Source organism: Pipistrellus hanaki (genome assembly GCF_964339955.1).
Source record: "Pipistrellus hanaki genome assembly, chromosome: 5".
NCBI lineage: Eukaryota > Metazoa > Chordata > Mammalia > Chiroptera > Vespertilionidae > Pipistrellus > Pipistrellus hanaki.
This window is the reverse complement of record NC_140507.1, coordinates 33,878,756-33,906,482: the sequence shown is the minus strand read 5'-3', so window position 1 is coordinate 33,906,482 and position 27,727 is coordinate 33,878,756. Positions and strand designations below refer to the sequence as shown.

General features: G+C 41.4%; 1 protein-coding gene across 13 annotated transcripts in view; it reads left to right on the top strand.

Moving 5' to 3' along the window:
- Positions 1-27,727, top strand: part of TRRAP (transformation/transcription domain associated protein) — a 109,601-nt gene that overhangs the window by 24,904 nt on the left and 56,970 nt on the right. For 12 of the 13 annotated variants that reach the window (XM_084886532.1, XM_084886529.1, XM_084886528.1 and 9 more), the window contains exons 13-31: positions 821-899; positions 2,752-2,986; positions 3,647-4,013; positions 4,102-4,199; positions 5,282-5,476; positions 5,887-6,078; positions 8,123-8,288; positions 9,020-9,276; positions 12,330-12,530; positions 14,312-14,463; positions 16,088-16,287; positions 18,122-18,339; positions 18,461-18,658; positions 19,253-19,513; positions 19,990-20,151; positions 21,702-21,798; positions 23,591-23,712; positions 24,019-24,189; positions 25,692-25,760. In XM_084886532.1, the coding sequence (XP_084742658.1) occupies positions 821-899; positions 2,752-2,986; positions 3,647-4,013; positions 4,102-4,199; positions 5,282-5,476; positions 5,887-6,078; positions 8,123-8,288; positions 9,020-9,276; positions 12,330-12,530; positions 14,312-14,463; positions 16,088-16,287; positions 18,122-18,339; positions 18,461-18,658; positions 19,253-19,513; positions 19,990-20,151; positions 21,702-21,798; positions 23,591-23,712; positions 24,019-24,189; positions 25,692-25,760 (3,440 nt within the window). The remainder of the gene's footprint in view (positions 1-820; positions 900-2,751; positions 2,987-3,646; positions 4,014-4,101; positions 4,200-5,281; positions 5,477-5,886; positions 6,079-8,122; positions 8,289-9,019; positions 9,277-12,329; positions 12,531-14,311; positions 14,464-16,087; positions 16,288-18,121; positions 18,340-18,460; positions 18,659-19,252; positions 19,514-19,989; positions 20,152-21,701; positions 21,799-23,590; positions 23,713-24,018; positions 24,190-25,691; positions 25,761-27,727) is intronic. The other variant, XM_084886534.1, reaches the window with a different exon arrangement.

Sequence of the window (27,727 nt, the reverse complement as noted above, 5' to 3'; positions counted from 1 at the left end):
TCTTGGCCACTTCACTGAGGACCGTCCAGGGATGTTCCCTCTGACCTGGGAGGGTCTCCCTGTGCTGCCGTGCTTTGTTATTAACAGGAGACGTGCACTGTGTCTCCCAATGTACATATTTCTGTTTAGTTTTGACTCTCAGCTGTTTGCTGGTGAAGAATGTACTTTATTTATTATTATTATTTTACAGTGATTCCCCCCACCCTAAAAATGTACTTTTTTTTTTTTTTTTTTTTTTTTTTTTGCTTATTGAACTGGCCGTAATGTCAGGCTTGCAGGGGAGAGGGAGAAGGGTTGGTGATGGTTCTCTCTGCAAGCCTGGAGGAACAGAGGAGCCCCATCTGGTTCGTTTCATCCAGGGAGTTGGGACCCGCTAAACCCATTTCTTTGAGAACACTAAAATTTCCCAGGTCTTTGTCATTTATTATTTCTCCACGATGACTAACCACAAATGCTTAAGAAGGGCGACTCCAGGGGCATTTAGAAATTACTGCCCCTTCTCAGGCAGGTTTCAGTTGATGGTGGCAGCTTTTAAGGACAAAGGAATGTGCCTCCAGTGAAGTGTTGGGGGCGAGTTCTCTACGGGGGTATATGAAGGTCTTGTTCTCAGTCTATTCTGACACTGAATGCGGTTCTGACAGCAGATGGCTCATGCAGCTCAGTAAAACCAGTGTGACTAAAACACAATGTGCGTGCTTTCCTCTTCACCCTTTAAAAATCTGGATTGCTAATGACTACAGGTTGGCTACTATGAAAGTACTGTTATATAATGTGTAATTGGTTTAGTTGGTGATGTATGCAATGGGTATTTGTGTTTTAGAGTTCATTCCTTGCATGGACAAGCTGTTTGATGAATCCATACTGATTGGTTCAGGATATACTGCTCGAGAGACTCTCAGGTATGAAATTAAACCCATGATATCAGCTGATGAGATGCGAGGGGTGGTGATTCCTGACACTTTATGCTACGAGCGCTTCAACGAATACTGGCTGTTGGGCCCTCGCTGTCATTGAATTTAGAGTTGCAGGAATTTTTAAATGCCTTCAGTTGCTTTTTGTGCTTTAGCTTAAAGGGAAAAATCAGAGTAGTCATTTAGATTTTAATGTAGGTATAACTTTATCTGACTAGCATTCTTTTTTTAAATATATTTTTTATTTTTGCTTCCTATATAATAAATGAATCTTTTGACTAAAACGAGTATTTTATAACCTACGGATAAGAAAGAAGGGAAGAAAACTTTTTGGTCCTGCACAAGGAGCTCAAGTAACACAAATAATATTTTGATGTATTTCCTTCTAGTTTTTATTTTATGCATTTTATAAGTCAAATGTAGTTATGATCATGCTTATTGTTTCTCAAGGAGAAAATTAACATTTAGTCATATTTAAAATTTAAAATTAATCAACATTAGTAATTTTTTGGCTTTAAGGGAGGTGTGATGTATCTTTTGAAAATCATGCTTTCCTTATGATGTAGACAATTCACTGTTTCTATATAAAAGTTATAAAATTAAGACATTCTTTATAACTTGGAGTTGAACCTGCCTGTTGTTGGACATTAGATCATGTCACCGCTGCTGGAAACCCTCCAGTGGCTTTCCCTTGCCATTAGACAAAGACAAAATCCAAACTCTTTTTAAAAAAAAATTTTTTTTTTTTTTTTATATTTCAGGAAGGGAGCGGGAGTGAGAGGTAGAAATATCAATGATGAGAGAGAATCATTGATTGGCTGTCTCCTGCACACTCTATACTGGGGATTGAGCATGTGCCCCAATCAGAAATCAAACTGTGACCTCATGGTTCACAGGTCCACTCTCAACCCCTGAGGCATGCTGGCTGGGCAAAACCCAGACTATTGACTGGCATGCAAATCCCGTGGGATTTTGCTCTTCCCTCCCCACTCAAACTCTAGACATACTGGCCTCTCAGCTCCTTGGCTCTTCTAGGCAGTTCCCATTCAGGGCTTTGTCTTCCCTGTTTCCTCCATTTGGAAATGTCCTTAGCTTTTTGCCCTAAGGCTGCGTTTTGCCCTTAAGGTCTCAGTGTCAATGTCACCTCAAAGGGACTTTGTTGGGCATCTTCTCTTAGAGTGGTTTTCCCACCTGTCTTTCTTACAGTCTCTTTTCACATTCCCAAGCACTAATAATTTTATACACTTTATTTCTTTACTTGTGTATTTCCCTTCCTGAAAGTAAGCTTCCTGAGGACAGGGGTTCTATTTATTTTGGTCACTGTGGTATCCCTGGTATCTAGCCCAATATCTGGCAAGTGTCCAATTGTTTAGTGAGTGAAAGCACTTTATAATCCAGACATTTGTACCTCTATAAAAAGGCCCCTATACCGGGTAGGTTTACAGTTCTTATGGAAAGTAATACAATAATTAATAAATCATAATACAAAATAAACTGTTTTACATACTTGCAACTATAAACCTATTTTTGCCCTGCCCTGTATATAAGGTATTAATTGATACATACTATTTTATCTTTGAGCAACAAAATCCATTCAGTGCATGATTGAGCTCTTGTTAATTCTGTGTGCTAGTGTTAGTATGACATTCATGAACTTGGAAAGTAAAGATATAAGCACCAAGATGAGAGTGTCAGTTGTGTAGCTGGGGAAACTGGAACGCTGTAGGGTGTGCTGTCCCAGTGGTGGTGTTCCTGGGCAGGTAGCGGAAGGAAAGGTGGCTTGCAGACGTGGCCCTGTGGGGATGTTGAGATGCACACTAACAGAGGTCTCTTCCCACAGGCCCCTCGCCTACAGCACTCTGGCTGACCTCGTGCACCACGTTCGTCAACATCTGCCCCTCAGTGACCTCTCCCTCGCCGTCCAGCTCTTTGCCAAGAACATTGATGACGAGTCCTTGCCCAGCAGCATCCAGACCATGTCCTGCAAGCTCCTGCTGAACCTGGTGGACTGCATCCGCTCCAAGAGCGAGCAGGAGAGCGGCAATGGGAGAGACGTCCTGATGCGGATGCTGGAGGTACCAGCTCCCCAGATAGGTCCCCATGCTCTTTAATCCCACTTGCTGCTGAACTTGTACCAGTGCTTAACTGGCAAGTTTATGGAGCTGCCACTTTGCCAAGAGTGACCATAGGCGTTTGATTTCTTTGGTTTAAATCCCTGCTCCCCCATTAACTAGTCAAGTGTTTTTGAGTGGGATGCTGAACTTCTAACCAGGTATGCTCACTGTCTATTGCACAGGATTGTTATGAGAGACAATAAAATAATACATGAGGCCTCTTAGTACAGTACCTGGCAAGGGTCCTGAGACACCATATAGCAAAGTGCTCATGTAGCTGTGAGCATCTCTGGTGAGGTGCCCAACTGGGGATGTGGGTGAGGGGTAAAGTGTGATGCCTGCGCCAGTGGGCAGTTGCATGGACCATGGAGCAGTCTTGGTCCTGCTTGTCTGGCCAGTCACCCGCTGTCCTGAGCGGGTTCTTCACAGATGCAGCGGAGATAGTGATACATCGATAGTTACGGGAGAGGAAAGATCGCACACTCCCTTTTTTTATACAAAGCAGAATGATTTCAGCAGATGGTTTCAGAGAGAGTTTCTTATCCTGTCTTCTGATAGGGTTGTTGACCATTTTAAAAGTAATGATTTTTGTCTTACCTCTCCACCTTCTCATCCTGTTAGGTTTTTGTTCTCAAATTCCACACCATTGCTCGGTACCAGCTCTCTGCCATTTTTAAGAAGTGCAAGCCTCAGTCAGAACTCGGAGCCGTGGAAGCAGCTCTGCCAGGGGTGCCCGCTGCCCCCACAGCTCCGGGCCCTGCCCCATCCCCAGCCCCCGTTCCCACCCCAGCCCCAGCCCCACCCCCTCCGCCTCCCCCTGCCACCCCTGTGACCCCAGCCCCTATGCCTGCCTTTGAGAAGCAAGGAGAAAAGGACAAGGAGGACAAGCAGACATTTCAAGTTACAGATTGCCGAAGTTTGGTAAAAACCTTGGTCTGTGGTGTCAAGACAATCACGTGGGGCATAACGTCCTGTAAAGCGCCTGGTGGTAACTATGCTCTTGAATTATTTAGATGAACAATGTTTTACAGGGTGGGGTTTTTTCACATTGACTTATTATACTCTCTCTTTTCCAGAAGCTCAGTTCATTCCTAACAAGCAGTTACAGCCCAAAGAAACTCAGATTTACATAAAACTTGTGAAATATGCGATGCAGGCTTTAGATATTTATCAGGTAAGGCAGTGCCCTTAAGCCAGGCTATTGAGTATGGAAATTACCCCTTAGAATTAGATATGTTAGTGATGGAACAGATCTTGAGAGAGCTGTTATTTTTAGATGGTCTACAGCACATGTGTCAAACACAAGGCCCGCGGGCCAAATCCAGCCCGCCAGGCCTTGCAATGTGGCCCGCACCGCGCTGTCATCACTGCACTCCGCTGTCAGTTTATGACATTGTCAGTTTATGACTGTTCAGTAAACCATTCGGCCCGCGATTTAGGCTGGATTTTAGATTTTGGCCCCTTCTCTGATTGAGTTCGACACCCCTAGTCTACAGTATTTTTACACCCACGTTGCTTTTGTTCTGTAGCACAGCATTGTGTTTATGGTGAGAATTCTTATTTATAAGTGTCCATGGATGTATTTTGGGTGGAGGAGGTGTAAATGGAATGTAATAGAAATAAGATTTAAGTTTATTAAATTTCCTTTTTGGAACTCCTAAGAAAATTGTGTTGTTTTTTTTTTAAGGACTTTAAAAAAAATACATTTTATTGATTTTCTACAGAGAGGAAGAGAGAAGGATAGAGAGTTCGAAACATCGATGAGAGAGAGACATCCATCAGCTGCCTCCTGCACACACCCTAGTGGGGATGTGCCTGCAACCAAGGTACATACCCTTTACCCTTGACCGGAATCAAACCTGGGACCCTTCAGTCCTCAGGCCGACGCTCTATCCAGTTTTGGCTTAAATGACTTTCTAGTCCTGGCTGGGTTGGAGCGTTGTCCATACACTTAAAAAAAGGTTGTGGGTCCCCAGTTGGGGGCATGTATGGGAGGCAACTGATCAATGTTTCTGTCTCCCTCCCCCTGTCCTTCCTCTCTGTTCTTTAAAAATAAATAAAAACATCCTCTGGTGAAGGTTAAAAAATTATTTTCTAGAATTAAACTAAGAATAGAGAATTTGAAAGATTTCAGAGGGTATTTATTATCTAATTCAAATGCTCTGTTTTAAGTATGCAGCTGATCTGATTAGGTGATGGAATATATTCAGAGATGTTTGATTTTAATGCCCATGGTTTGTTTTTTTTCTATGCTAGGTTCAGATAGCAGGAAATGGACAAACATACATTCGAGTAGCAAACTGCCAGACTGTTAGAATGAAGGAAGAGAAGGAGGTATTGGAACACTTTGCTGGTGTGTTCACAATGATGAATCCCTTAACATTTAAAGAAATATTTCAAACTACAGTCCCTTATATGGTGGAAAGAATCTCAAAGAATTATGCTCTTCAGGTATAAAACTCCTTTCTTATTTTCTTTCAACATACATGAATTCTTGGTACTCTGTTTATTTGGAGGGTTTTCTAAATACTATGTGTAAGAATGTGCTTTTAGAGCAAAATTTAGAGAAATATAAAATCCCCCCAATAAAAAAAAATCTGAAGATGCTTTGGACCAGTTTTCATTAGTAGAAATTCAATATGTGTTAGATGTAGGTTCTTGGTGTTTGATAGTAAGGATAGAATAACAGATTAAGTACTTGAACTGCTCCACTCAACGCTCGGTAAATCTGTTTCATTTTTTTCTTTTGGTGAGTAATTAATTTCTTGGGGTGTCTGATTTTATGTTTTTGGAGTATATTTCTCTTAAAACTGCTTTGGGAAAGGAATTATTTTTTGTCACCCTTTTTTCTTGTTTGATAGATTGTTGCCAATTCCTTCTTGGCAAATCCTACTACCTCTGCTCTGTTTGCTACAATTCTGGTGGAATATCTCCTGGATCGCCTGCCAGAAATGGGCTCCAACGTGGAGCTCTCCAACCTGTACCTCAAGCTGTTTAAACTGGTCTTTGGCTCCGTCTCCCTCTTTGCAGCTGAAAATGAACAAATGCTAAAGGTAAAGCTATTTAGATTCAGCTAGTACTTTGTCTTAGGGTTTGTTTTTGCTTAAGTCTTGTTTTCACTTTTGAACAAAAACCGGAATGGCTCTTTTTATATTTGTAAAGTGCCCTTTGAGTTAAAATATTTGCAACAAATAAGGGCCTAGTATGGAAAACATTACATTTATTTCTAAGCAGAGCTTAATTTATCTGGTGATTTAAAATGAAAATTTCATAACTCCTATGGTAGGCAGTGGGTTATCATTAATATGCTACCATTAGTTTTCTTTTTTAAATTCAGTTTCTTTTTCTGGTTTACACAAGTAAAATTAGAAGCTCATATCCTTATTTTAAAATTTAAGTGATGCAAAAGATTATAGAAGGGAAAATGTCTTCACTTACCTCTCAAATCTGATGAAATGTATCAGCCATTTTCCACTTTAACTTTGTTGTGTGTTTATATTTTCTGTGGCAATACGTAAACATTCCTGAATGGGAATGTTTATTTTTTTAAATATTTTTTATTGATTTTTTTACAGAGAGAAAGAGAGAGGGACAGAGAGTTAGAAACATCGATGAGACAGAATCATCGATCAGCTGCCTCTCGCATACCCCCTTACTGGGGATGTGCTCGCAGCCAAGGTACATGCCCTTGACCGGAATCGAACCTGGGACCTTTCAGTCTGCAGGCTGACGCTCTACCACTGAGGCATGAATGGGAATGTTTAGATCAAGAATTCTAACCATTTTTGTGCCTTAATTTAGATAAACTTGGAGGAATGTATCTCCAACATGTTTATAGAGGACTAATCTTATATAATTTGATCCTATCAATTGTTTGAATCTAGAAAAGGGGTAGAAACAAACTGGTGGTTAAGTCACCCTTTAAAAGTGGCAGATAACATAACAAAAACCTTGTAAACATTCACTTCCATTTCGGGCAAAATTTTAATCCTATAGAAAGTTGAATGTTATCACCAGCTGAGTCTGAAAAGACATGGGGAAAATTTGAAGCTGTAAATAAGATCCTTTTTTTTTTTTTTCTAGAGCAAAAGTACAGAGAGTGATAAAAAGTCGCAGGAATCTGTGCTTTTATGTGATGGTTTCTTAGTCTTTTTCAGTTACATAGTAATCTGTTAACAACCTTCACATTACTTTTCTGTTATGGAAGAAAAATACTTGGTTAAAAGAAGTACTTAATTGTAATGTGTCCAAATAACTTTGTATGGTCAAATAATTCAATTTTTGCTGACATTAGATATAACTATACAGAATAACAACAGAACAAAACCTAATGGGGGGAAAAAAGACTAATGGGAAGATGTTCAAGAAAAATTTTGAAATCACAAATTCATAAAACTTTTTGTCTAGAGAACACTTATTCTGTAAAATAAATATGCCATATACAGTAACAAGTTTGGGATTGATTTAGTGATTATACCAACAGTTTACAGTTCACAGTTCACTTTAAATATACCTGCAAGAAAGGATCATGTTAAATTTAACCTGTCATATGTCAAAACTAGGATTTGAAGTACACAATAAAAACCCAATCTGGCTTAAAATGTTAACTAAAGATATTGTAAGCTAATAAAGTGCTTTTTTATTAAAGAAATACCCATTTTTCGATCAAGTCTTCCAAAACCTTATCATAAATGTCTTTTGAGGCTCTTCCAAACTTTACATATTTGATTGATAGGCAAGTTTAGTTCCTTTAGATTACTTGTTGCATTTAGAGTGTCATAGGAAACAGGCTTCTTTCATCTTGTTGGATTATTTAGTCTTATACATGAGTGACTATATTCATGAGAACTGCAGAGCTGACAGATAGGAACCTATTAAATGCTGCTTTCACACCCAAACTGGTGGAAACCAACATATATTTTAAGAATAATTAATTTGAGTCGAATAAAAGTTGGCAACTTCTTGTTTTGTTTTTCAACAAATTTATAAGAATGACCTTCCCTTCCGTCTGATTGCAGTGAATGTGTAGCACAGTTCTTGAGGATGTGGACGCGCCTCATTTAGAGCCCAATAACCTGCCTTTTCTCTATCCTGCAGCCCCACCTGCACAAGATTGTGAACAGCTCCATGGAGCTCGCACAGACTGCCAAAGAGCCCTACAACTACTTCCTGCTGCTTCGGGCCCTGTTCCGCTCTATTGGAGGTGGCAGCCATGATCTCCTGTATCAGGAATTTTTGCCTCTTCTTCCAAACCTCTTGCAAGGTCAGAGCAATGATTTTGGTTGACTTTTAGCCTTGTGTGTGTGGTTGGTCTGGCTGCCCTTGGCTGCTGGGGTTCATCCTCTGTACCCATTGAAGGACATGGTGAGGAGATAATGTATGTCCCCCACAAAGAGAGGGCGAGGGAGAGAGAATGAGAATGAAGCCCTTCAGTCCCCATGTTCACTCTCTTTAAAGTCAGTGGGACTTTGAAATGTGCGTCCCCCTCCCCATTCAGTTCTGGTCTCTTCCTCTACACTCAGAGTTGAATGAGAGTTGGAAGGTTTTTGTTTCCTCAGTTAGGACTTGGTTGTATTTTTATAGCATTTGGTAAGCAAGTTTAGAAAGTTTCTTGTGGTTTTGTAACATGAATCCCTAGTTTTGAAAGAGAATCAGAATAAGAAGGGAAAATGAGTTATAAAGCTGATTTATAAGTTCATATTTTTATTTAGTTGCTAATTTATACAACCAGAATTCAGTAATTTATATATATAAAAGGCTAAGTGATCATCTGACTGGCTGGTAGGTATGAAGCACACTGACTACCACGGGGCAGACAAAGGGGATTGTAGATGCAGTTAAGAATAGGGTTAGTTAATTAATACAGTAGCTTATAAGGTATAATAAGTCTTCCAATCATCACGTTGATAAAAGTGCACCAGTTATTTTGTACAGTTAACTTTGGCCTGTGTCTGGATGGTAACTTCATCTCTGACTCTTGCACACCATTATTAGGTCTGAACATGCTGCAGAGCGGCCTGCATAAGCAGCACATGAAGGATCTGTTCGTGGAGCTGTGTCTCACGGTGCCTGTACGGCTGAGCTCTCTGTTGCCATATTTGCCCATGTTAATGGATCCCTTAGTGTCTGCTCTCAATGGCTCTCAGACGTTGGTCAGCCAAGGCCTGAGGACTCTGGAGTTGTGTGTGGACAACCTACAGCCCGATTTCCTGTATGACCACATTCAGCCAGTACGAGCAGAGCTCATGCAGGTAAGTCTGGTTTTCCTAAGTGTCAGCAGAGGGCGCTAGGTGCTCACGTTAGTTCTTACAGGCCATCCGGCAGCGACAGGCCTCTGTTGAGCTCTCCATGCTCTGTGGTGGACTGTCTGCAGCACATGTGTCAAACACAAGGCCCGCGGGCCAAATCCAGCCCGCCAGGCCTTGCAATGTGGCCCGCACCGCGCTGTCATCACTGCACTCCGCTGTCAGTTTATGACATTGTCAGTTTATGACTGTTCAGTAAACCATTCGGCCCGCGATTTAGGCTGGATTTTAGATTTTGGCCCCTTCTCTGATTGAGTTCGACACCCCTAGTCTGCAGGATGAAGTGAAGTTTTCAACTTACTTTGTGTACCTTCTGGCTTATGACAATATGTAAAGAAATACTGTAAGTATTGAGTGACTATTTGTTTTGCAGTACTGCCCTTTTCTTGGAGGCTTTTACAGGTGTCATGTTCATTTAGTTGGTGACTTACAAAGGCAGGTGTTATGGTCACTGTTGCTACCGGGAGATCCTTTCTTCTCTTTCTTTCTTTCTTTTTTTTTTTTTTTTTTTAATATATTTTATTGATTTTTTACAGAGAGAAAGGGAGAGAGAGAGAGAGAGCTAGAAACATCGATTAGAGAGAAACATTGACCAGCTGCCACCTGCACACCCTCCCCCCCCCACCGGGGATGTGCCCACAACCAATGTATATGCCCCTGACCGGAATCGAACCTGGGACCTTTCAGTCCACAGACCGACGCTCCACCACTGAGCCAAACCGGTTTCGACGAGATCCTTTCTTTATTCACAAAAGATCTTGAGCTACACAGTACAGAGATGCAGATTATTAAGGGGGGAAAGCATAGCTGCCTGCAATCATTTTATATGTAGACTAAAGCCCTGATGCACGCAATTCGTGCACTTTGGGGGTTCCCTCAGCCAGGCCTGTGCTCTCTCGCAGTCCAGGAGCCCTTGGGGAATGTGTGACTGATGGCTTAGGCCTGCTCTCCTGCCCTGGAGGCAGGAAAGGCTCCCGCCACTGCCATTGCATTTGCCAGCTGTGAGTCCGGCTTCTGGCTGAGCACACTGACCACCTCCTGCATTGAGCGTCTGCCCTTTGGTGGTAGGTGCATGTCATAGCAACCCATCATTCTGCCATTTGGTCAATTTACATATTAGCCTTTTATTATATAGGACACATGTGTCAAACATAAGGCCTGCGGGCCAAATCCAGCCCGCCAGGCCTTGCAATGTGGCCCGCACCGCGCTGTCATCACTGCACTCGCTGTCAGTTTATGACATTGTCAGTTTATGACTGTTCAGTAAACCATTCGGCCCACGATTTAGGCTGGATTTTAGATTTTGGCCCCTTCTCTGATTGAGTTCGACACCCCTAATATAGGATATTTTTAACAGTCTTAAAATTTTTTAATGTAACTGATTTGTTTTCAGAGGGGGGGGGGGGGAGAGAGAGAGAGAGAGAGAGAGAGAGAGAGAGAGAGAGAGGGAAACATCAATTAGTTTCCTTCTATTGTACATGTGCCCTCACCAGGGATCAAACCCCAAATTTGGATATGTACCCTGATTAGGAATGAACCCACAACCTTTTGGTGTACTGTTGACATGCCAACCAATTGAGCCACACTGGCCAGGCAACATTTTGTATTTTTTGTTCATTAGAGTTCATATGTCAGACTCCAGGTTTTTACTTCATGTTTTGCCGCTATTATTTATTTTTAATGTGGTTACTAATTGTTAGAGGTTTACGCTACCCATTATTTGCTCATGTGCCCCATTAGCATAGAGTATTTGACCCCACACTGGAGTCAGAATTCTGATTATATGATGGGGACTCAGTAACCCTAAAGGACAGAAGTCTTTGGCAGAATAGATTGGAGATGGCAGCTTGGAAGAACTGACTCAAGCATGGGCAAGCACCATGTGGGAGAGGAGGCAGGGAGGGGTTCTCCAGCCTTTGCCATTCTGTGAGGCAGACAGCCTTAGGGAGACAGGGTCCAGCCTGCTTTTGGAGGCTCAGAAACCTATCCACTAGTCAAGTGGGATAAGCTGTCTCACTTTAGCTCCATCATCCAGCTAAGTCGACATGAGTATTTGGAGATCAGAAGCACAGAAACACTCATTTCCACTGCCTGCTCCACCTGGTGGGTAAAGCCAAGGTACTTATTAAGATAAGTGAGTGTTAGGTGGGCAGGTAGAAGGGATAGAGGAGAGGGGACCAGACAACACCTCTCAGCAGTCCTTACGGAGAAACCTCGTTGGAGCTACAGGTACATAAGAGATATTGGAATTTTGTTTTAGAGGAAAGTACCAAGATTTTTTGTTGATTGTTGCTTGACACTAATATTGGGCATTGTTTCAGAAGATGATTTAAGAAATAGACTTTAATAACGAGCTATGATAATTTTCAAGATATGATAATTTAGCTGGGAAAATGGAAAATGGACAATTTTGGCAAACAGTTGAGTGTGTGTATACAAGGTGCACATTATTTGTTCTTTCTATAATTCAGGTCCCAACATGATCCACATTTTCCCCCTTTGCTATCATCCTTCCTAATGTATGGGATATTTTAGATATATGATTTGATTTATATATCATGTTTTAAAGTTATAAAACCTAATAGAAGTAAAATTTTGAGAACTTGTCATCTAACCTCAGGGTGAGAACTTACCAGTAAACCACATTTCTCTCTAATCACCTACCAATCCCATTTTGTAAAGATGCCTAAGCTATATATTGCTTAGTTTTCTTGCTTTTGAGCTCTGCAGTATTTACTATATGCTACCATTTGTGCTTCAGGAGCATGGAAGAATGTTTATATTTGTCTATGCATTTTTGTAAAGACATAAACTTTTTTCTGGGAGAATGCATAAGATCAGTAACATTGGTTTCCCCTAAGAAGGGGAATTGTATGTTTGGGGGAAAGAGAAGAAATAAATTTTGCTGTATAGTCTTTTATAACTTTGGGGTTTTAATTTATGAGCCATGTGAATGTATTACCTTGAAAGGATTTTAATGCAAGTGTGTTGATTTCTAGGCTTTATGGCGCACTTTACGTAATCCTGCTGATAGCATTTCTCATGTAGCCTATCGTGTACTTGGTAAATTTGGTGGCAGTAACAGGAAGATGTTAAAGGAATCTCAGAAGCTGCACTATGTTTTGACTGAAGTTCAAGGCCCCAGTATTACAGTGGAGTTTTCCGATTGTAAAGCATCTCTTCAGCTTCCAATGGAGAAGGTAAATTTGGAAGTCTCTGGGAGCTTCTTAATCCTAATAATAAAAGCCTAATATGCTAAGTGTCCAGTCATCCAGTCCAGTCAATCAAAGTGTAGTATGCTAATGGTATGCTAAGGCCGCTCAACTGCTCGCTATGAGGTGCACTGACTGCCAGGGGGCAGACACTCTGGTAGGTTAGCTTGCTGCTGGGGTCTGGCTGATTGGGACTAAGCGAGAAGAGCAGGACACTCCCCGGAGCCCTCCTGCGGTCCCTCCCCGACTGGCCAACCTCCTGTGTCTCTCCCTGGCCCCAGTCATGCACTGGTGGTGTCCCTTGGCCTGGCCTGCGCCCTCTCGCAATTCCGGGCTGAGGGACGACACTCCATATGGACCCTGGAGCAGGTCCATCTTTCCTGAGGAATCAGAAGGTGATGCCCTGTCCACTTGGCCCTGGAACTTAGTGTTTAAAAAAAAATGTTTTTATTGATTTCGGAGAGAGAAAGGGAGAGAGAGAGAGAGAGAGAGAGAAACATCATTGATGAGAGAGAATCATTGACAGGTGGCCTACATGCCCCCTACTGGGTATGTGCCCTGACTGGGAATTGAATCCACCTTTTGGTGTAAGGGATGAGTGCTTCCAACTGAGCCACAGGAGCGAGGGCGGGAGAAACCAGGTTTTGAAGATAGGCTTCCTCAGTCCTCCATATGGAAACCTTATGGGTTTGTGGAGCTCCTTTCCCAGCAGGCAGCATCCTCAGGGCATGGCATGTCCGGTGAGCCGAAGGCATCGACTAGGCAAAGGGAATGAGCAGTGAGGCCAACGCCAGGGCCAGTAAAACAGTCATTTATTTTTTTCATGGGCAATTGGCTCATAGCTTACATTTATTCTTAAAATAAAATTTCTAAAGTTACCTCACATGATCTATTACCTATTAATGACGAGATTAGAGGCAGTAGGAGAAACTACAGTTCTGCTGTGCCCCAGAAGACTCAGACACACGACTGGGGTGATGTGGTGGGAAGCTGTATCACACCAAGTGGCCCTGTGTGCTTTGTCGCCTGCAGGAGTACAGGGCTCTGTCCTGTTGGCTCCTTTTCTGGCTCCTCACACAGAGCCTGGATAAATGTTTGATCTTTGATACAGATTAATTCTTTGGTATTTATGTATATAATTATCACTAAGTTAATATCTTAGCTGTTAAAGGCTTCAAATTATTTTTCTGTGTGATTGTGCCTCCCCTGCTTGTCTGGTCAATTTCATTGAAATGAAAAGGATAAAAATATGAGTGTAGCTATATAAGTGTTCTGAAAAAAAGATGTAAACCTTTTTCTCTTTTAAAGAGGAATTTAATGAAAACTTAGGAAAGTTGTTTTTTAGTTTTGAACTTAAACATGGGAAAGTCTGTGGTCTGCAGAAAGTTCATTATTTTCTTGAGGACCTTGATAAGTTTGTAGATGACCCAATGTCTAGTTTAATCCAGCAAATCTACCTCATGGACTCTTATGGGCTCATTTATTTCTGGAATCTCCCATTGTCTGTTTAAGCACAAAATTAGTAAACTCTATTTTACGTTTTAATTTGAACTGTGCAGCTCCTTATTCGTAATACTTTTATCGCCTTCGCTGGAGGTCTTACAGGGAGTGCTCGCTGCCCTCTGTAGGTCCCACTCCGCTCACTTCAAGAGAAAAAAATACATATGCATTAAGATTCTTTTGGGAATTGCAAATGCTTTCAGTGAAAGCCTTTCAAGGATATGTAATTTGGTACCAACTATAGTTTTTGTGTTTATTTGTTGTCACAGGCCATTGAAACCGCTCTGGACTGCCTGAAAAGTGCCAACACTGAGCCCTACTACCGGAGGCAGGCGTGGGAAGTGATCAAGTGCTTCCTGGTGGCAATGATGAGTCTAGAGGACAACAAACATGCTCTCTACCAGCTCCTTGCACACCCTAAGTATGTCGATAATTTAATCCTCTGCATTTTCATTCTTCTTAGATAAAATATCTAATGAGAGTAATAATAAGTGGTAGTAATAATAAGTGGTGTGAATTTTAATGTATAACAGGTCTATAGCTGCATTTAAGTAATAGCTTTTTCCATCATTATTTGATCAATGATGGAGTTACTTTTTAGATTTTGGCTTATCTATATACATAAAAGGCTAAGTGACCGATGGGACATCTGTTTGACCATCCGAGTTACCGACTGTTACATATGACGCACATTGGCAATTTAAAAATAGACGTTAACTTCGTGCATGTGTGATACAGATAAAGCCCTCGGAGTGGATATTATTGAAATCACCTATGAAATGATTTGTAATGGATCTATTATTGAAGTTACCTTTGGAAATAGTATATCTATAGATAATATTAAAAGTATATCTAAACATGTGATTCTTTGCCCTAAAAATGAGCACATTCATAAATTAAATGAAATTTTGGATATACCCGATGGAGATTTTCACACCTATTTGAGTAATGATTCCATCGATTCAATAGATGATGCTGAAAAGGATAATTTTGCCATCAAGTTTCATAATAGTATTACTCCTTTGGGAATGCTGTATCATAAATTAAAACTGAAAGGTGCAATCATCATGCTACTAAGAAATCTTAATAGTAAATGGGGTCTTTGTAATGATTCTAGATTTATTATCAAAGATTGTGACCTAACATAATCAAAGCTGAAGTATTAACAGGATCTATGGAAGGAGAGGTTGTTCTGATTCCAAGAATTTATTTGTTCCAGTCTGACACTGGCCTCCCATTTAAATTAATTCGAAGACAGTTTCCTGTGATGCCAGCATTTGCAATGACTATTAATAAATCACAAGGACAAACTCTAGACAGAGTAGGAATATTCATACTTGAACCCTTTTTCGAACATGGTCAGTTATATGTTGCTTTCTCTCAAGTTCGAAAAGTGTGAGATGTTAAAGTTGTAAATACTTTATCAAAAAGGAAATTATGCAAGCATTCTGAAAGTGTTTTTACTCTTAATGTTGTGTGCAGGGAGATATTGAGTAAGTTTAATCAATTTATCATTGTTTTTATCAGTGTTGCTATATTATGTTTCTGTTATTTTTATGTTATGTTTTTGTTGTTTTTATATCGTTATTTTTAAAAATTAATTTATATATTTCCATACACGTTTTACTAATTTTCTTTCATCTCTGACACTTCTATTATAGAGAAAAGGTGAATAGTGAAATTAAAATATTTCTTCTAATTAATTTCCTTTCAATATGCACAAATCTGCGCACCCTGCCACTAGTTTAATTATAAAAGATAAATTCAAACATCAACCTAAAATGAAATATAAAAAATTGAATCTGCTACCCTTTTATAATTTCCCTCTGATCCATTGCCTGTGCTTCTATCAGGTAGAACATATTTAATGTCTCTTGAATCATTAGTCATAAGTGTTCATACTGAAATTAAAGCAGATAAATTAATTCACTCAGTCCTATCTGAATGAGGAAGGAGGGTAGGTTAAAATAAAAAAATTAAGTCATGGTGAAGCCATCAGTTCAGGACTTCGGTGTTGTGATGGTGGATTAAATTTTGTCTTCCAGCTTTACAGAAAAGACCATACCTAATGTCATCATATCACATCGCTACAAAGCACAAGACACTCCAGCTCGGAAGACATTTGAGCAGGCTCTGACCGGGGCTTTCATGTCTGCAGTCATTAAAGATCTTCGGCCCAGCGCCCTGCCCTTTGTAGCCAGCCTGATCCGCCACTACACAATGGTGGCAGTTGCCCAGCAGTGTGGTGAGTGGAGCCAAGGAACTGGTTATTTGACTTCAAAAACATGGTCAGGACATGGTGGAGTTTAAGAGAAGCTGAGGTTGGCTGATTGATTTTTTGGCCTTTATTTTCTAATTTTCCACTTAAACACATTGGAAAAGATCATTGGTATTTCATTGATGGGTGCTGTATTGTGAACATTGTTTCCAAGTATTAGCTATAAACTATACTCAGTATTTTGGCCCTTTGTTTTTTATGAACAATGGGGTTGAATAGGCTTGGATGTGTAAAACACAGGCAGTTTGCAGCTACACTTATTGCTGACCTTCCTCCATGTGTTTTCCACCGTCGCCTGTCTGCTCTTAGCCAGCCCCTTGAAGGCTCCCTTGCAGTGCTCATCTCTGCTCCTGGCATGGTCATCTCTGCTCCATGCTTCTCTCTGCCTGGAATAGCTACGTGCTCCTGCTGCAGGGGTTCTCAGGCTCTGGGTGTGCATACAGATTTTGTCTCCTTGGTTTTAATTTTTAAGCCACCGCAGACTGGTGCTTTAGTAAAAGACAGTAGGACTGTCAGGGCTCCCCAGCACTACCTAAGTTTCTGAACACTTACTCCCAACTTGTGTGCCTCCTCCCAGCCTGGGGCTGGCCAGCGGCCTCCCGTGAGGAGCACTGCACTCGCGTTCCTCAGAGCCTCACCCTGGAGGACGATAAGGGCTTCTGGAGCGCCGTAGAACATGTGGGACTCCCCCTCCTAACTCTTCTTGGCCTGAGCAGTTGGTACTGTACAATTTAGCACTGAGATTGTTTCTCAGTGTTTCCTCTGTGTTAACATTCACTTCCAGCAGACCTGTAAGCCTTTTTAATAATTCCCAGCTTGCTGGTTCTTTGTGTGTTTGTTGGGTGTCATAGCTGGGTGCTGTTGCCTTTTTTCTTTTTTCTTTTTTTTTGGTGAGCTGTTGCTTTTGATTGTTATTTGTATGTCAGGAATGTACAGAGGATGCCCCATAGTCATTACCATGCTCTGCCCTTTGGCCTGTTTAATGACTTTAAAAAGAAGGTACCTGATTGTGGTTCTCTCTCTTTTATTTTATTTTAAGTTGTCCATGATGCCGAAACCATGGATTAGTGGAGTTTGGCTCAATGGATAGAGCGTCAGTCTGCGGACTGAAAGGTCCCAGGTTCAATTCCGGTCATGGGCATGTACATTGGTTGCGGGCACATCCCCAGTAGGGGGTGTGCAGGAGACAGCTCTCTGATGTTTCTCTCTCATTGATGTTTCTAGCTTTCTATCCCTTTCCCTTCCTCTCTGTGGAAAATCAATAAAATATATTAAAAAAATAAATATAGTTGGCCATGAGAATATTTTAGGAGAAAGAGAAACTATTTGAAAAAATATTTTTATTGATTTCAGAGTGGAAAGGAGAGGGGGAGAGAGAGAGAGAAAAATCACTGATGAGAGAAAACCATTGATCAGCTTCCTCCTGCACACCCTTACTGGGGATTGAGCCTGCAACCGGGGCATGTGCCCTTGACTAGAATTGAACCCGGGACCTTTCAGTCTATAGGCCGACACTCTATCCACTGAGCCAACCTAGCAAGTGCTTCTCATTTTAAAGTAATACATTTCTGACTTATGATTGAGGAAAAACGAAAATAATACAGTGTATAATGGAAAATATTCAGAAAAATAACCTTAGTGTAAATCAGACTCCTTAATTTAAAAATATTAACAGAAGTTGGGCTAAAGTATTAAGCTCCTAACCTCAAAGAAAAGAAAATGAGGTACTTTTGCACTTGGAGGGACAAGAATGTTGGTAGTGAACACTCTTCTCTCTCATGCGTCCTGTGCTCTCCTCCAGGTCCTTTCTTGCTGCCTTGCTACCAGGTGGGCAGCCAGCCCAGCACAGCCATGTTTCACAGTGAAGAAAACGGGTCAAAAGGAATGGATCCATTGGTTCTCATTGACGCCATAGCCATATGTATGGCATATGAAGAAAAGGAACTTTGCAAGATTGGAGAGGTGGCTCTCGCTGTGATATTTGATGTTGCCAGTATCATCCTGGGCTCAAAGGAGAGGGTAAGGCCGGATTGAGGAGTGTCTCCTCTTTGTGGGGTTTGTACCTGAGGGTATCATTCTAGAAACTGTAGTTTAAGAATTGCAGTAACACATTAAGGTTTGTGTTTGTTTTTCTCCGCAGGCATGCCAGCTGCCTCTGTTTTCTTACATTGTGGAGCGCTTGTGTGCGTGTTGTTATGAGCAGGCCTGGTATGCAAAGTTGGGGGGTGTGGTGTCCATTAAATTCCTCATGGAGCGGCTGCCTCTCACTTGGGTTCTCCAGAACCAGCAGACATTCCTCAAAGCGCTTCTCTTTGTCATGATGGACTTAACTGGAGAGGTAGGTGATGGTGCCTCTAAACCTAACCAGGCTGTCTCAACAAGCTGATTTGCCTGGAGGATAGGTAGCAAAAGTCATTTCTGCAAATTTGCTCTCCTAAAAGCTTAGGTTTCATAACAGCACCTTCAATGAAAGGACAGATCAGAACCCCTCTAGGCTTTGTCTGGTTATCAGATACCTTTCTGTCTTCATAAGGAGCAGTCACGCCAGAGAACTTACCGCAGAACAGCTGTGACCTGAGAAGAAGCACCACTCCTCAGTCTTGCCTTGGGGCTCAGTAGTGCATATGCTCCAGCATTTCCACAGACGCTGCATTCTTTATGATCCTAGATGCAGGGAGAATATCTGGGCATTGCCAGCTTATCTGTTTGGTAAATTCAAAGATGCTGCTACACCACATTTTCCTGTCTGAGTGGCACACAGGAATTACCTATAAGCACCTAACGGAAGTGATGGAGGAGTCTTATGAGATTGGCTGGCACGCGGGGCGTGAGCCCCCTGGAGACAGTGTTGACGCAGGCAGGTCGCACAGGAGACATGCGTGTCCTGGGCAGCACTGTTCCCTTTTCCATCTAAGGAGTCCTTGTCCTGCAGGTTTCCAATGGGGCAGTTGCCATGGCCAAGACCACCCTGGAGCAGCTGCTGATGAGGTGTGCGACACCCTTAAAAGATGAGGAGAGAGCGGAAGAGATTGTGGCAGCTCAGGAAAAGTCGTTTCACCACGTGACACACGACTTGGTTCGAGAAGTCACCTCTCCAAATTCCACTGTGAGAAAACAGGCTATGCATTCACTGCAAGTTTTGGCCCAGGTCACTGGGAAAAGTGTGACAGTGATAATGGAACCCCATAAAGAGGTGAGATTTCTGTCACCAGAACTAGGGTAACGTGGGCAAAACTTTTTTCCCCCCTTCAAATCTGAGATGTAGAGGATATAATAATTTGTAATTTTGTGTTCGCTTTACAGAATGCTATTACATATGCTGTTTTTAACCTCAGATATGTGAAAATCAATGTCTTATATTAATGGTTCTATTGGTAATTGCCAGTGTCAAGAGGATAGAAGGTTGGTTTCCTGGATCAGTATAGCACAGTCTGGTAGTTTTGTGTTTGTATTAAAAGAGGTTACTCAGAAGCATTAGGAATGAAGTGTATCAGACACCCATGGCCCAGTTTTAGTACATGAAACATCTCTCTGTCACCTAACTAAAAGACATCTGTAATAACTTTTCATCTCTTATGGTTTTCAAATTGGTAATTGCTTTAGAATATTGTGATGAGAGCCTTTTTGAGGGGCGTGTGTTCAGTTGTATTTCCTCCTTGCCTGTCCTAGGTCCTCCAGGATATGGTCCCACCTAAGAAGCATTTGCTCAGACACCAGCCTGCCAATGCACAGATTGGCCTGATGGAGGGGAATACGTTCTGTACCACATTACAGCCCAGGCTCTTCACAATGGATCTTAACGTGGTGGAACATAAGGTGTTCTACACAGAGGTAGGGGGGTGGTAGTACTCGTGGTGTGAATGGTGATGACGTGTGTCTGGTAAACTGTCTTTGTGCACGAAGCCTGGTCAGGCAGCACTCAGAGAAGGCCTGGGGGGTGACCACAGGGAACCAGCAATAGCCTGGCACAGCACTCGGCACAGGTATGTTACATCAGGAATTGGGGAGAAGGTGGGCATAGTGATTGCAGATGTTCAACAGAAGGTTGAAGTCATAGGAACCATGACTGTTTCACCCTGGCCAGTTTGGCTCAGTGGATAGAGCATTGGCCTGTGGACTCAGTGTCCCAGGTTTGATTCTGGTCAAGGGCACATTCCTGGGTTGCAGGCTTGGTCTAACGTGCAGGAGGAAGCCAAAAAATGATTTCCTCTCATCATGGATGTATTTATCTCTCCCTTCCTCTCTGAAGTCACTAAAAATATATTTTAAAAAAAGGTGGGTGTTTCCTGAGTCTTTTGAACTCTATTAGCCCTCTAACAAGGAACCTTGCTCTTCAGAGCCTTAAAGTTGTAATCTAGAGCTAAGACTGTACCATCTACTTTAGTCACTGTCCCATCTGTTGGTGCTCAGAATAAGACGGCGCAGACAGTGGCAGCTGACTGTGTTAGTTAATCACTTAAATGTGCCAGGCATTGTTGAGAGACCTTACTTCACATGAATGCCCTCTGTAGCTCTGGCCTCCTGAAGGTATAGAAACTGGGCCTGACCGCTTGGTATGCACCTAAGGTCACAGCAGAGAAACTGCAGTCATAGGAACCATGACTGTTATTTTAGAGCAGGGGTTCTGATCACTGCCTTGTCCTGCCAGGTTCTCGTGCTGTTTAGTGCACTTGACATGTCCCCTGATTCAAGATAATGGGCAGACGCAGATGGCATCTTCAAGTATTTGTTACTGTAAACTCTCCAGTTTACAGTGTGTAGACAGTAATAAACAGAAATTAAACATTAGATACAGCCAAATTATAAACATTCTTTTTTTTTTTTTTTTTTTTTTTTTTATGTTTACCCCTGAAGATATTTTTTCCCATTTACTTATAGTGAAAGTAGGAGGGAGGAATCAGGTGAGAGAGAGAGAAACATGGATGTGGGAGAAACACATGGATTGGTTGTCTCCCACACCTGACTGGGGGCGGGGATGAACCTGAAACCAAGGCTCTTGACCTGGAATCAAATTCTTTAGAATTTGATTTCAGTTTGTTAGTTAATTGTGTTGTGGGGTGTGTGGAAGATTGCTATGCTTTTTTTTTTTTTTATAATATATTTTATTGATTTTGTACAGAAAGGAAGGGAGAGAGATAGAGAGTTAGAAACCTCGATGAGAGAGAGTCATCGATCAGCTGCCTCTTGCACACCCCCTACTGGGGGTATGCCCGCAACCAAGGTACATGCCCTTGACCGGAATCGAACCCGGGACCTTTCAGTCCCCAAGCTGACGCTCTATCCATTGAGCCAAACCGGTTTCGGCTATGCTCTTTTATTTGTAAGATTATCGTGTCTTTACAGTAAGAGAAGGCTAAAATGCATTGCTTTATCTTTTGCAGCTTTTGAATTTGTGTGAGGCTGAAGATTCAGCTTTAACAAAGCTGCCCTGTTACAAAAGTCTTCCATCACTCGTGCCTTTGAGAATTGCAGCACTAAGTAAGTTCATATAAATCTGAAACAAGTTACTGGGGACAAAAGTGAAAGGGGTCAGTGGCCTTTTATGTTGTTTAATTTTTAATTTTTTAATTTTTGTGTTGTTTTTAAGGTGGGATCAGAAACTATGTGTATTAAACTAGATAATGAAATGTTAGTGGTTATATAGATTGTTAGGATTTAAATAATTTTTTATTCTATAGTAAACTGAATTTTACTACCTAATAAACTATTTATAGTTCTCCTATGAACCTAATATTCTGGTTTATGAGAGTTGTCATACTGTTCATATATTACCATTTTCATCCAACTCAGAGTATCTAGTAAGATATACAACATTCTTTATAGACTTGGTAATGATTTAGAAGCATCTGAGAATCCTGCTGGCTCTAGATTTTCATGAGTGTTAATTATCAGTGTTTAGTACAGGAGTTGTGTTAAGTTTAGAAAAATATACTAGACCAGTACTCACTCTTGTGCTTAGAAACAGTCTTTCCCCCCCACTTTTTGCTAATACTAATACAGGTTTTTTTAGTTGACTTTGTCTCTTGATCTGTTGATATTTATACCCTTAACAAATTTTTGTCAGATTCCTTGAATTAGCAGTAGAGAAGTTGAGAGACAGAGGAAATAATATCCAAGTTTGAAGATGGGGCTGGGCCATTTCAGACAAAGCAAGCCAGAGTGAGGGAGGTGCAGAGCAGGGATGTTTGCCAGATTCTCACTTCTGAGTTGGGATTTTTCCTTTGGGGTACCCTCATACATTCCTGTTAGCAATATAGTTATTCCTCTTGCTAAGATGTTCCCTCTTCTCTTTTTTTTTTGTTGTTAAGCCTCACCTGAGGATGTTTTTTTCTGTTGATTTTTAAAGAGTGTGGAAGTGGGGGGGGGGAGACATAAATGTGAGAGAGACACATTGATTAGTTGGCTCGCACACAAGCCCCAACCAAGGTGGGAACAAACCTGCAACCCAGGTTTATGCCCTTCACCGGGAATTGAACCTGTGACCCTTTGATGCACTGGCCCGATGCTCTTCCACTGGGCCACCCCAGCCAGGGCTAGGCTGTTGTCTCCTAAGGAGCATAAGATTGAGGTGTGTCCCCTTTCCTCAGAATATTTGTATTTTCAAAGTCTCTCAAGTTAGGAGGAGGCTGCTGCCTGATTAGATGAGAATAGTGGAGAGAAGCCTGGCCATGTGTGTCTATTCCTTTCATCAAGGCCATGCACTCCTCATGAATTCAGCAAGCATCTGCCCACAGGCCAGCCATGCTCACCCTGTATGAAGATGTCTTGGGGGCAGCAGTGTCATTGGGGACCTTCTTTCTTCCCTCTTCAGCCCTCTGCCCTCTTCCTTCTATCTGGACAATGTCAAATTTGTCATGGCCCTTCTGGCTGTTGATTTCACCCTTAGATAATGTCAGTAGAGATCATGTGTTCTTTTTGTCTTTCTCATGGTCAGATACTAGGAAAGAGGTTTAATGACTCGTAATTTTTGTGGGCAAAAGCCTTTATTTTATTATTTATTTATTTTTAAAGATCCACTTTTTTATTTTTATTGATTTCAGAGAGGAAGGGAGAGGGAGGGAGAGAAACATCAATGATGAGAGAGAATCATTGATTGGCTGCCTTCTGTATACCCCATAATGGGATTCAAGACTGTGACCCAGGTACATGCCTTTGACCACAATGCTCTGTCTATTAAGTCAAACTGCCTAGGGCTGGTAAGAGCTTTAGATAAGCAATATGTTCATGTATTTTCAGGTTAATAATGAGATATTTATTTTTCTCCCTAAAGATGCACTTGCTGCCTGCAATTACCTTCCTCAGTCTAGAGAGAAGATCATTGCTGCACTCTTCAAAGCACTTAATTCCACAAATAGTGAGCTCCAGGAGGCTGGAGAAGCCTGTATGAGAAAGGTGAGGTGTGTGTGTGTGTGTGTGTGTGTGTGTGTGTGTGTGTGGATTCTGCTTACGAGTTCTGTTTATCTTGTCTGTGTGCCTGGAAATTTGCCTGTTAATATCCACTGAAGTGTAATAATGTCTCTACTGGTTCCATAGTCATACCAAACCTTTAAAAATATTATACAGCAATGATTAGTCAATTGATAAGTTTAATATTTCATTTTTCCAAGGAACACAAAAACTTGCTGTTGAGTCACACATACTTTCTATTCTAAAGTATATTCTGTTACGTTTTTATTTGTAACCTTTCTTTTAAAATAGTTTTTAGAAGGTGCTACCATAGAAGTAGACCAAATCCATACACATATGCGACCTTTGCTGATGATGCTGGGGGATTATCGAAGCTTGACTCTGAATGTTGTGAATCGTCTGACTTCAGTTACCAGGCTCTTCCCAAACTCCTTCAATGATAAGTTCTGTGATCAGATGATGGTAAGCTAAGTGCATGTAAATATATTCTATAATAAACCTGAAAATTGGAATTATTTTTTAAAATAAGAAATATAGTTACATGGTTTAAAATTCAAAGGGTATGGAAGGGTGTGCTATGAAAGTCTCCCTCCTGTCCTCCAACTCTCCACCCCCTTCCCAGAGACACCCAGAGCTAACAGTGTCCTTCTGGAGGCTTTCACATTTGTAATAGCACATGTGTCTATTCTTTTGTTCCCCACAAAAGGAAGGATAATGTACACACAGTTCTTACTTTTCCTGTCTACTACCCCACCATTTTATCAGAACGTAAAGTGTTTCTTCATTCTGTTTTATGATGACAATAATCCTCCTGTGGCCATGCCCTCATTTATGTAACCAGGCCTCCACTGATGACCTTCTAGATCAGAGGTGGGGAACCTTTTTTCTGCCAGAGGCCATTTGAATATTTATAGCATTATTCATGGGCCATACAAAATTATAAACTTAAAAATTTACCTGCTGTATTTGGTCAAACATTTAATTAATTCACCCTTATTGCTTTGCCGGGGCCAGACCAAATGATTTCACGGGCTTTGTAGGGCCCATGGTATGGCCCGATGGCCGATGTTGCCCACATCAGATCTAGATTTTCCCAGTCTTTTGCTATTACAGATGATAATGCAGGGTTGTAGGTTTTATGAAAATATATTCTGGTGATTTCCTTTAAGGAATTTTGTTGGTAAAACATTGTTAGCTTAGTGTACTTAGTTCCTTAAAGAAATGTGTTGTTTTAGTGGTTCTCAACATAAGATTCTTAGAACATTGGCCCTGTAATTTGTAGGGGAGAAAACCTCCACTGGTAAGTTTGGGAAACACAACTTCCTGTACTCCCCTCTTAAAGTTTACATTAAAGCTCACAGAAAAGTGTTTATTTACTAGAGGCCGGTGCACGACATTTGGGTCCCTCAGCCCCGCCTGCGCCCTCTTCCAGTCTCTGCCTGGAGCGCGCTTCCTTGTGCTTCTGGCACATGAGCCTCAGCAGGGACCTGACCTGAACCTGCATCCACAGCTTTCACACATCTCACCGTCTTCGTTCCCCACCCACGCTCCTGTGCCCTACCCTGTTTTTCCTACTGCAACCCTAACACCAGGAGGACAGGCGATGCCTGTATGTTCACTTCTCTGCCCCCTGCTTGCACGGTGCTGGGTGCATGGCAGCACTCCATGAACAGCTGTAACGGCAGGAATGATGGACAGGAGTAAACTTCCTGATGTTGGAATGGCAGGTCTCAGGGTGTTTTCTTCTGTAGCAGGGTGGTTTCAGCCTTTCTTTATAGAACATAAACCAGTGCCAGTTATTCCCATCACGAGTTGAATGGTTGGGCTATTTCAGTAACAGAAACACCCATTCTCACATTAAATATGAATGATTACATATGTGTTTTCACCTAAAAGCAGCATTTTGGAATCGAAATGCTCCTGTTGTGAGGAAGAAATGTCTAAGGATGTATTTCTTTCAACAGCAACATCTGCGGAAGTGGATGGAAGTGGTGGTCCTCACCCACAAAGGGGGCCAGAGGAGCGACGGGAACGTGAGTGGCTCGTTTGTTTCTGGGGAGGGCCGCCCGTTGGCCCTGCCACCGTCAGTGTTAGTGCCGGAGCAGGGCTTTCAATTAACGTGCCGGTCAGAGTAGTCTAAATGATTGTAGTCCATTTAAATTGTTCAGCATACTTTATTATCATTACATTTTTTAAAAATCTCATGATTGCTGAAAACATTCTTTTTTATGCTTTTTAAAAATCTCCCTTTGTTCACTTTAATGTGATGTTTTTGTTGCTGAGAATTCTTGGAAACTTGAAATGTTAGTATTTGAATTGTACTGTTTTTGTGTTAAAGTGTACTAAGTGTATTTTCTAGACTGTCCTTGGCAGCTGCTGTTTGCATGGTGGTGCTCTCCTCTGCTGTTGTTTTCCATCACTTTCCATCATCATTGCCTCATAAAACCAAGGAGTGATTTTAGGACTAAAAGCATTAAAGAGAATGTAATAAGACATTACATAAAAATAAAATAATTTTATATTTTCTAGGTCTAAATACCCCAACCCAGTTGTTTGTCAAAAGTCAAATGGCTGGTACTTCAAAACCCACATTTATGGTTTTGAGGGAAAACCACTAGTTAAATCTTTTGAGCATTCTATATTAGTCATTAAAGATTTTGCCTCTTAAAAATGAATGATTCTTATTGTTTTGACTCTGATTTTACTTGTACATGTTACTATTCCTTTAAAATATTTTTTAAGTTGATGCTTGTCCTGTCAGTGAGGTTGTGTTTTGCCAAGTTTCTGGTGCCATTGTGTCCTGATGAGGGAATTCCGTAGCTCTTCAGAGGCATAATTAACGTGGCTTTTTGTCCTCCTGTGCCTGTTTGTCGGATGCTGTGTTTCATCCCAAATTGATTTTTTTTTTTTTTTTGCTTTATTATGCTTTGTTTTGACCATTCTGTGTCACTTGTTTTATTTATGTAAGTCTTGTTTCTTACTGCTTCTAAAGAGCAAACTAAGCAAAACTAAACCAGGATTTTTAACTTTTTTAGGATTGGTATACCACACGTGACCTCTTTGAAGGTTTGTTATTGATATAAACAGGAATCAAGTCAGGGAAACTTCGTGGGGAGAGCAGAGTGTATTTGTAAACCCTAAGCTCTTGGAAGTAGGTGCAAGTGCTTCTGTGCTTTTCCTTCCCATCTTTCATTTCTTAGGTATTTTTGCTATAAACTTTATATTTGTCTTTACATTAAGCTATTAATTACTTGAAACACACAGCAATTTCAGAATAAACATTAAAAGACCTCGTGGGTAGATGAATGACTTATGTTAGGTCAAAAAGATTCCACAAACTTTACCTCGAGTTGTTTGGAAGGGTTTGGGGAGGGGCACTGCATAGGGGACGGTGTGGTGGGTGTTGGGAAGTCCTTGAGCTCCTGCTCGATGAACATGTTGGTGGTCGGATGAGTGTATTCCCTGAGCTGCTTGGGAACGCCCAGCTGTGTGAGAGAGGCCCCAGGTCTGAATCCTTAACATGTTGTTTGGGGTCCACAGGCAGCATGGCCATAGCTCCATCACCTCAGTCCAGGGCCAGGCCTTGCCTTTCTGCTCTTGAGGCCTGGTTATTTATTATGCATGCAGTCCAGGATTGGGAGTAGATCTTGGAAAGTAATTTGTTCCTATTTGGTCAAATCACCAAATAATATTGCCTCATTGAGAAACTATAACTGAAGTCATGTTAAATAGTTGACTAAAAATAAAGCTTTGTAATGCTGAGCACCCTCAATGATCAGAGATTTGTACATCATCATGTTTAGGAAAGCTTGGCTATTTAGCATTGAACTTACAGGGCAGAACTCAAGGCATGTTATGCCATGTCTCTATACATACACTCCCCAGCACTCATGCATGCATACACAATACACATACATACAACATGCACGCATACACGCACAGCTTTACTTGACAAGATTGCTCAGGTATCCAGTCCTAGCCTGTGGGTTCTCCTGGGTGT